Source organism: Miniopterus schreibersii (genome assembly GCF_964146895.1).
Source record: "Miniopterus schreibersii genome assembly, chromosome: 5".
Lineage (NCBI taxonomy): Eukaryota > Metazoa > Chordata > Mammalia > Chiroptera > Miniopteridae > Miniopterus > Miniopterus schreibersii.
Window position 1 is genome coordinate 42,160,744 of NC_138106.1, and position 10,382 is coordinate 42,171,125.

Sequence of the window (10,382 nt, forward strand, 5' to 3'; positions counted from 1 at the left end):
CAAATATTAACCAGATATAACAGCAATCACTCTCCTCAAAGACCAAGGTGTAGAGAAATAAGGAGTCTAGATGATTCCAGATAATACCTGTCTCCGAAAGAATCGGAATCTCTGTACAGAGAATGTCAGGACAGGCCACGGAGATTACAGTGACCACCAGCAGATTCTGATCAACTCTGCAGTCTATGCAGAACCCAGCTTAAACAGGGCAGTGGAGTTTCTTGCTGCTGAAAGGTCACTGATTGTGACAAATGTCTACCACCACTTTGCTCTTCTGCACATAGTTGCCTCCAAACTAGAAATAACAAAAGGGGTTGGGAAGCTGAGGGGTGGAGGGGGTGGGCTTCAGTCAGGACTAACAATCGTACATAAAGAGTGGCTGCCAATTGCCTAAAAACAGAGATAGCTCATCCACAGCTCCAGGAAAGAGGCTTGCTCTGCCATTTCATTCTGTGTGAGGGAAATAATGTTTTTAAGCTGCTGACAATCCTCAGGTACAGCTCAGAGGCAGAACAAAGCCAAGAGGATGCGCCCCTGCCCCCATAACTCCAAGAAATAAAGGCCTGGTGCCACCCCAGAGGTACCTTAACAAGCTGAGGGTCATTAAGATACCTCATTCGAATATTCATGAAAGATTCAAGGCTGTGGCAAGTGAAACAAAGTGACAAAAAGAGATTTTGGGTTTTAAGCCAAGCGAAAATCTGCTTTAGAAAAAGTAAATCCACACGGGGACCCTTGCTGTCTCCAAACCTTCAGTTGTCTAGAGCGGCCAACACCTCATTAAGGGAAAGCAAGGAACTCACAAATGAATGCAGCACCACACACAGGCAAGCTCATTTCACCATCTGCCTTCTAGTGTCCAGAGGGCAGAAGGCTTAAATGACACACTTTCCTGATTTTTCTCCTGCAGGTGGAACTATCAAATTCCCAGGGGGCAAGAAAGATGTCTTTTGCAAGGTCAACTGAGTAAAAAGGAAGAAAGGAGAATTTAGTTCACCTGTCAACACAATGCCACTCATGCCATTAAACACACTTGTAAATTAAGCACCCAGGAATAAGAGACCCTTCATACCTGGGTAAAGGCTTTGCTCAATCAGTGTATCAGCCGTGGGGTTAGCACAGAGGTTCCTGATGTGCTGGGCATTTAAACTTACCCCTCCCCACATTCTCCCATTTTCTGTTCCCAAACTATCCTGACTGGTGGTGACCCAGCATCTTTTTCCAGTGAACGACGTAGGGCAGGAAACATCGGAACTGATGCAGGGGCTATAACAACACAATGTCAGACTTCCATTATTTGTGTCAAAGAGAAAAGCCATCCTCAAGCAACTTAAATAACTGCTCTGAACCTTCTCTGTGTGTCCCCCCCTCCTGAGAATCACTGTGCTGGTTTTCAGATCTGGTACTTTGTAAGCTTGTAGGCTTCCCTCTGGAAGCTCACTCCCACCAAGTTCAGCGGTTGTGTTAAACAACAAAATCATCTTCATTTCATCTCAAGAGTGGCACGGTCAAATCAATAGAGAGCTTTTCAACCGCAAACACAATCTAGGATACACGTGGGGAGTGTGGACCAAAAGGTAAAATCCAGCCCCAAGTTTTATCACGCTTTATCCAACTTCTGAAAGCATCACTCCTGGAGTCCGCAAGTTCAATTTTATTACCCGCCACTTGGGCTGTGGGGAGGAAGAAAACCGTGGAGGGAAAAGGTACCCCACAATAGAACCGGCAGCAACAGACACAGAAATCCAAGTAGCTGTCCGGAGAAAGCCAAGAGCTCCGTCTTCCCCCTTCAGTCAAAATTTCCACTGCCTGGGAAACCGGCGAGCTTGCATTTGTGGAGAGCGCAGGGAGAGACCCGCGTCAGGGCAGCGCCACCCTCGGGACCCCAGTTCCGCGCGATGCTAACCGCCAGGCCACACGCTGCGCGCCGGCCACGGTGGCACCGTGGGGCCGCGAGCTGCGAGGCGGCTCCCGCGGCGGGCACTCTCACTACACCCCACAGCAGCACCCGAACCACGGGACACCCGAGGGGGTCGGTCTCCCAGGCCAGGCTCCATTCTCTCACGCCCCATTCAACCGTCAGGGCGAGGACCTGCAGGTGCGGGGCTGGGGGTAGCAGCGGGCGGCATATTCCTAACCCCCCAACGCCTCCGAGGTTCGAATCTCAGGGCACCCCTCGCGGCCAGCACACAAAGAGGAGGGGCCGGCGCCCCGCGGGGCCGGGGAATTGGGAATGACGAGCTCCGCCGGAGCCCGGGGGAAGCACCGGAAATGCTTCCGACCGCTCACGGGGAAGCCGGTCTGCAGATCGGAGCGGCGAGAACTCCGGGCGCCCAGCCTGCTCCAGAGGGTAACGAGGGAACCCCCAACAAGTTTGGCCGCCGAGGGCTCTGGCATGACAGCGCCGCGCCGCAGGACCACAGGAGCAACTTGTCGCTCGCGCGCCGAGCCAGAGCCCCAAGCTATCCCCGTGTCCGAGCTCAGGACCTGACCCGCGGAGCGGCGCTGGACAGGCGCAGGTCCGAGCCTCGGGGCCAAACCCCCGACTGCGAGGCGCCGCCGGTCCCACCTGGACCGCGCCGCTCCCAGGGGTCCCCACCCGTGACACCCTTCACCAGGATCCCGCCACCTGCCCGCCGGCGCTGGCCGGTGAGAAATTAACAAAAGAGCCAGTGAACGGGGGAAAGGGACCCCGAGCAAAGTATAGTGAGGTGGGGCGCTAAGGGAGCTCCACCTGCCGCGGGGAGCAGAAGCGGGACGGAGGCGGGTCGTGCCCCGGCGCCCGGCTCTGCGCAGGGAACCGAGGGGGAGGAGAGCGCGAGGGGGAATGGGCTCGACCCCGCTCCCATCACTCGCCCACACCTCCCCCTTTTCCTTCTTACCCAGCATGGAAAAGATGAAATCCTTGGCTGTGTGAATCTCCAGCGCTCTCTGGTCGTCGTATTCCCGCTGGTCGTGCTTCGTGAATTCTTGGATGAGTTTGTTCAATTCCTCCACCCGAGCTCCGGACCTGAAATCCAGCTCCGGGAACGTCGGCTTGTTGTTACAGCCCAGAGAGGCTGCCTTGCTGGCGGTGGGAGCCGCCATCTTCATGCAAAACGCGCCGAGCAGCAGCTCCGCGGCGGCGGCGGCACCCACCCCGCCCCCCACCCCGCCCCCCGGGGCCTCCTCCCCTCGCGGGCTCCGCGGCGGTGGCCCGGGACCGTGGGCGGGCTGGAGGGCGGGCGGTCCCGGCTCGGCGCGCTCCGGGCGTCCCGGCTTCGGAAGGAGCTGCGCTGCAGCGAGGGTGCGAGGGTGGCCCCGACACCCTTTCCTGCGGCCCCACGCCGGCCCCGGCACTGCAGGTCCTTGCCCTCCCTTGCCCCTGGCTGGCGGCGGCGACCGCGGCCGTCCGGCCGACCGGAGCCTCCTCCAGGGCTGGGAAAGTGAAGTGGAAACAATGTGAAATTCACCAGCTCTGAAATCAACAAGCTGCCGGCTCCGCGTTACGGAGCCAGCAACAGCGTCCCCATTTAAAGGGACAGCGCACCCAGTGGAGAGAGGAATAAATAAATGACCGAGGTCTGCGCGCCGATGCCACTTGGCAATCCGTGCTCCTGCCGACGTGCGAAGTGCGGACCTATTCCTTCGCCGCCTCCCCCCGCTTGGGGAGCAGGGCTTGCCGAGCGCATCCTAGGAGAAAGGAGTCTTCCTCAACCTGATTTTGAGGGCGGTATTCTGGGCGAGGACATCTCTACGGGAGAATTTCCATCTCAAGAACCCCAGTGTCTTTAGGTGGTGAAGGAACTTGCCTTAAGGATTATGAAACCAGTCTTCTTCCCTTTTCTGAATAGGTTGCCAAACAAGATAGGATTAAGAGCCTCAAAAAAGAGAGTGCCCACGCCACCCCTATATAAACTCATAATAGAAATTAGCCACTAAAGTATCCCTTACCTTTGCCCTAGGTAATTAATTTTCCTGGATAATATCTCATTCAACTTAACATATAATAAGCCAATAAGATTCAGTCTGCTCCAACATAAAGCTGGGGAAACGAAAGTGGGGTGTGGGTGTGGGTGTGGGTGTGGGTGTGGGTGTGGGTGTGGGTGTGGGTGTGGGTGTGGGGGAGGGGAAACAGGATGAATTGTTCCAGGTTCCAATGAATGTCAAATGACGAGGTGAAAATTCTCTCCTTCAGTAAATACAGTTTGAGAACCCACTGTTTGCCAGGCAGCGTGCCAGAATCTGGTGGTCAGTGATAAGCCAAAGGGCGTAGTTCCTGCAGTGGAATTATACTTATTTGACAAGGCAGGTTCCATCTAAGTCAAGGTGCTTTGGCTCGAATAGGATAGTGTTTATGAGGTTTTTGACTCAAACACTTAGGAGGCCTATTGGTTCTTAGAGACAAAGGTAATTCCTCAATATCCATCTGTTCTCTAGATTGCAGTCCCTGACTTATGTAGTACCTTACTTATTTTTGTACCTGGGTTCTCATGGCCAACAATACACACTGTTTTGTTAGACCAAGAAATTAGTCCAGGATCTTCCATGCCTTCCCCTATAAAATGCAGATAATAATTCCTGTCTCATAGATTGTTTTAAGGACTACATGAGAGAGAAAGTGGGTAAACCTCTTAGTGCAATGCCTGACACAGTAAGTACAGTACTTAAATGTTAACTGCTACTATTGTAATAAACTTTTTTCCCACAGCAATTAGCCCTGCACCGGGATCCTCAATATTTGTTGAGTCAAATAATGTGTGAAGAACTTTGGCATAACTAGTTAATTTATTTTGCTTTTTGGTATCCTTCTCTTTGAAACAAGCTTTCTCACCCACTCAATATTAAAGAAGGGGGATACATATGCCCAGGTAAATGCTAGTGGACTAATGAGGTAGCTTCTTAAAACGTCCAGTTTCTGCAGGTCTGCTGCACTGCCATGACTTTTCATCTGAGAGGGTATTACCATTAATTGGGCAGTAGCAGAAGCTATACAAGTGGTTGGAACGTCAACAAAAATTGATCCATTCCCAGCTGCCAATGCTTCTCTCATGATCAATCCATCTGGGAGACAGCTGGCTGAGGCACAGTCATTACATGAATCAGAAGGATCTTCGTTTACCCATGTAAGCAACAACCTCCACCCTACGTAATACAATTTGAAATAATTCAGGCAAAAAGGTCAAAGCACTTTTTGTTAATTTCCAAAAGCATGAGTGAGGCATTGCTCCTCCCATTTTCTACTTTTCTTGTGATATCTATATTCATAGAAAATAGTTAGCAGGAAGTCTTCTGATTGTGCCCAAGCCCTAGTTCTTGAATGTTTTGAATGAGTGAGTCAGTGGTCTCTGTTCTTTATTGTCAGTCCTATACTCCATCAGCCATATCGGAATTCTATGAATCATTGACCTTCCATGAACCTGTATATTTAGAGAATGTACTGAATAGTTAACTAAATACCTTTTATGTGCTCTTTAGAACTCTGATAAAATGGTATAAATATCCCTTATTAAGTAAGCAAAATAAGACAGGAACCATAATTTCCTGAATTGGTCTCTTGGGAGACTTTTTAACCTCTGGGCCCTTAGACTATGAGCTCCTCAAGGGCAAGTGTTATGTCTCTTGACCTTTGTAAACACTGCACTTAACAGAGTTTCTGGCCCATCTTATAACCTTAATAAATATGCTTGAATAAATGAATGAACAAACTAACACCATCCCTCAAAGTCCAGGAAGCCAGCATTAGGTGATATCTGCTACAGTTAAATATCTTAATGTAAGTTATCTATGGTCTCCCAACAATCACTTAGGAGCTGTTATAAGTATTTCTGCTTGACTTTAACTAAGTGCTTCTATTTTCATGCCATTTTTTCCCTGTGTATGTCATATGGCCTAAGAGAAAGAAGGGTAATGGAAAAGCGAAGAGAGAGAGAGAGCATAATTATTAGAAGAGATTAAAGAGTGTCTTGGTCTTGTAATAAAAGTGCACATTTCTAGAGTTTTGACAAATGATGCAGGAAAGGTCAATGGAGTCGACCATCTGAATGAGCACTAAGATAGGTTTTCTGTGACTTGGTCCTGCAGGATGAAACAGACCAAAGAAACACTCTGCCTTTCCAAACTGCTGTCCCACTCACAGGTAGGACTACCCCTCTACTTTCCACTCCCAAATTTTATCAGCCTGTGAAAGAAGCCTTCTTCTGGCTTCTCTGGAGCTGCTTGTTTTTAAATACAGCTCTAAAGTTCTGTGGTAAACTCTCAGCCATGAATAACTGGACTGTGCAGAGCATGTATTAAAAATAGTAAGTTCCACAACCATATGATGGATTAACAAAATGTAATTTTAAACAAGGTTTCTTTGGTCAGACAGATTTAAATAGCAGCCCAGGCTTCAAGATCTGGCCTTCAAGGGCAGTTGCATTTTCAAAAGAAGTCTAACAAAAGAAAGTGGCCAGAATTTCTTATGATTTGAAAATGTGGGCAGGGAAAAGAGAGGCAAACATCATAGACGTGTGGAATGGTAACAGCAGAAGGCACTTGAGGGATACATTTTACCCTCCACCTTCATTTTGCAGATAGGAGAGCCGAGGCCAGAAAGGAGAAGGGAACTTGCATAAGTAGTAGAGACAGTGCTCTTTCTATTTTTCATGCTAGCTTCAAATTTAGTAAAGATTTATGGTGTTTCCAGACCATCAGAGGGGACATGAAAAATGCCATGGAATTTAACCAGAATCATAATGAAATCAAAAGAGGAGAGTGGGCAAAATGCACTCATTGCACTTGAAAGTTAAATTTCAGTAAACCAGGACTTGCTGACATTTGGAATTACTTGGCTACTGCTTTTTCTCGCCAGTAGGTGGATAATCAGGACTAGAGCTGAATCCCCTTGTTATCTCACCAAGCCATACAGGTGCACACAGCCCTGTTTTGGGCAAGTTGGGCAATTTTACCTCTGGTGAGATTAGGCAGTTGTAATATCAGTGGGGTTCCCAGGACAGTGGGGATAAGTCTCCTGACTCGCTATTGCAGTCTAACAAGCTGAGCTTCCAGTGAAGCCCATCCTCTCTGTCGCATTCACATGGTTCACCTTTTTCCACCCCTCCCAACAGTGAAGGTATGCATGGTTTAGCTGTGAAGAAAGTGTAGCAATATAAATCTCTCCACCCAAATCTGTCATTTGGTTCTCTACTCCTGTTATTCTCAGGGGAGCCAAATCTACAAAAGAAGAAAGGGAAAAAAAAAAAATAGATTCTAGGGTTGGCAATAACATCTGATAGCAATTATTTACAATTTGTTATGCCTGAAAATGATAGAGCATTTTAGGTTTCAACAAAGCACTTATCATAAAAATGTGTTGTTTATCTGGTCATCACACCCTCCTAGAAAAGCAGGTTAGTCTGGACTGTTATTGTTATTCCCATTTTAGAGATAAGAAACAGAAGTTCAGAGAGATAGTAATCTTTCAGAGTTCAACAGCTAATAATTGTCATCCTTCTGCTCTCTATTTAGATGTAATTTCTGGCAAATAGCTTTTGTTGAACCAACTCTACCCCACATACCAAAGTCTAGGTCATGTAGGCTCTCATCACCATTGGACTCTCATGGCTCTTCCTCAGACTTTATTGTAGCTGTCTAATTATTTACCTGTCTCTTTAACAAACATGTGTGCTTAATGTGTGCAGATACCGTGTCTATTTTGATCATAGATGTATAACCAGTACCTCTCACTGGGTCTGAACATAGTAGTTGTTCAATAAATGTTTGATCAATGAAAGAGTAAATGAATGAACCAGGTGGCTGGCTCAGTTCCCAAACTCAGGTCTTTTGATTTATGACCCAGGTTCTTTTCATCAAATTTTACTGACAGTTGTTAGCAGCCAGAGTATCCAGAAAGACACCAACAATCTCTTTGGAGAACTTGACACTTTGCCCAGCGTTTCACATATACAGTCTGATTCCAAAGCTCAATTCAAGTTCCACAATGGCAAACAAAGCCTTTTGTTCCTCTTTTTGCTACCTTAAAATCTGAGCTCAGGCCATTTGCTCAATAAACTATGTGAGAAAATAACAAAAAAATTTAAGTCCAAATTTTCAATTCTCTTTCTTTTGGGGGAAATCCAGTCGTCTTGACCTCTACACATCAGGCAAGAAAAAGCAAATTGATTAATTGCTCTAGAAATCCTCTTCCTATAGGAAAGCCTTCACCTCACTGAGGGGGAACTGGACACCCTCTCACCGATGCTCTCACGTAGCTCCATTCTCTTCCAGCCCTTGAACTTGCCAAAGTCTGGGCGGTGGGTTCTCTACACCAATTCATATCCCGCCTTATATGTACCTTGGGCACTGGGGCAGGTGCAGAGGGTACAATATCTTGTCAATAAAGACTAGAGATGTGTGGTTTGCTTTCCTGTGAGCAATTAAACAAAAGGCCATAACAGGGGAAATTAATTTATATTTTTTGAGGGGTGACTATAGAGGGTGGAACCAGGAGAGATGTGGCAGTTAGAAAAATACAGGCTTCAGCCCAGGATACGGAAGCATTTTCTAACAATGGGAGCCACGGTGCACAGAACATGCTGCCTCATGAATGAATAAACTCCCCGTCACAGGAGGTGTTCAGAGCCCTGTTACTCATCTGTCAGGCTTTCACTTGAGGGAGTTCCTGAGCTGGTAAGGGCCGTAGGCTCTGGCTCCGGAGGTGACTTTCAGCTCTGAGAAGCTACGACTCTATGATTCTTTTTCAGTGAGTGTAATAATTGAGAGCTAGTTCCCTACAAACATCCGCCTCAGAACAGAAGTGTGTTTTGCACTCTAAATACAAAGTGTTTTATATCCATGTTCCCATAAGGTCCCATGATCAAGGGTTGTATCTTTCTTTTTCTAGGGTTAAAATAGAAACAGATCTCATTGTTTCTGGCTTTTCTACTGTCCAATTCTAGCAGGCTATTTCATTCTACCCCATACAAAGAAATGCTGTGGTGCCCCAGACATCTCACACATATTCCACACCCAAATTGCATTCAGAGAAGCTCTCAGGAAAAGAAAATGAAAGGTCTTCCCTTTAACACATTTATTTACACACTCACATTGTGATGATAGAAGCTGGCTCTCTGAGCAGGCATGGGGGATGGTAGTAATGCCTGCTTGTTTTCTAAAGCTTGTCAAAAACTGATTCTCCATATCCTGCACTATAACAAGTTTGTTTGAAAAACTTGGCTCCCCCCCCAAATTTATTTATTTATCTGAATAAATAAATTCAGATAAAAGTAGTAGGCTGAAAGTCAGGAGACTGATTCTAGCCTGGCTTCTGCCATTAGCTGGTTTCGTGATCAGAGGACAGTCCTCCCCTTTCTCTGAAACTTCTTCTCCTCAAGTGTAAATGCACAGAATAAGGTATCACCCAGGCGTGACATTCTGAGACTGTGACTGACATAAAAAGACAAATAAAGCAATCTTGTGCTCAGTACAATTTCTTAACACATTTTATTTACTTGTTTATTTTTCCCCCAGTCTATCCTTGCACTACTTGACATTCTATAGTAGGATGCTCCAAGAATTTTTTTTTTTTAATCTGACAATTAGCCTGAAATCACGAGAGGAGAATCTGTAAGTGCATTAAGGCCCCCTCCTTGGCACATCTTGGCTAATAACCTCCTACTCTCTGCTGGCAGGCGATGAAGCAAAGCCTGGTATAGGGCCTCTGGGTCCTTAGGGCCCAGCCAGGGCTCAGCAGGTAAGTTCAGACCCCAGAAATCCTTCTTCCCACCGGATGAGGGGAAACAAAGGCTGTCTGTAGAAAGCACCCCAGGAAGCATTTATAAGAGGCTGCAAAACAGTTATAAAATAATTTCCTGTCCTAAACTTAGAAGCAAAGGTTCAATGTTCTGAAGACCAGGTGCAGCATGAATTTATTTATGGGCTTTTATAGCCGGCTTATAAAGCCCTTGGGGACAAGGAATTGTGGTTTAGGCAAGAAGCCTTAAGGAATCCTTTTATCTCTTTACAACCATGATATGGAAGAAGTTTGGTCCTAGGTTTTCTTTAAGTGCTTTGGAAAAAAGTAACTTTATAAATCTCAGGTAGTAATTGACGATAGCATGATTAGTAATAAAAGTAATTACAGTCATCATGCAGTGAGTAATATTCAGGCACGTGTGATGACAAAAATACATGCAAGGTCAAGGATATCATAGTCCCGCATAAAAGTCATTGACATTAAAGAAGCATAGGGAGCCTGGCCGGGCGTGGCTCAGCAGTTGAGCGTTGACCTAGGATCCAGGAGATCCCATATCAATGAGGACTCTCTCATCATTGATGTTTCTATCTCTCTCTCTCTCCCTCTCCCTTCCTCTCTCTGAAATCAATAAAGATTTATTTAAAAAAACAAAAGTGTAGAGAGAAAC

At 46.7% G+C, this 10,382-nt stretch overlaps 1 protein-coding gene across 4 annotated transcripts in view; it reads right to left on the reverse strand.

The window, feature by feature from the left end:
• MB21D2 (Mab-21 domain containing 2) overlaps window positions 1-3,147 on the reverse strand; it is a 101,827-nt gene extending 98,680 nt beyond the window's left edge. Inside the window, exons 1-2 of one of the 4 annotated variants that reach the window (XM_081137729.1) lie at window positions 2,883-2,959; window positions 1,073-1,266 (exon numbers count right to left, since the gene is read on the reverse strand). In XM_081137729.1, the coding sequence (XP_080993855.1) occupies window positions 1,073-1,166 (94 nt within the window). In that variant the 5' untranslated portion in view covers window positions 1,167-1,266; window positions 2,883-2,959. Of the gene's footprint in view, window positions 1-1,072; window positions 1,267-2,882 lie in introns of all 4 variants that reach the window. The other 3 variants (XM_081137728.1, XM_081137731.1, XM_081137732.1) reach the window with 3 other exon arrangements.
• Window positions 3,148-10,382: the final 7,235 nt, after the last annotated feature.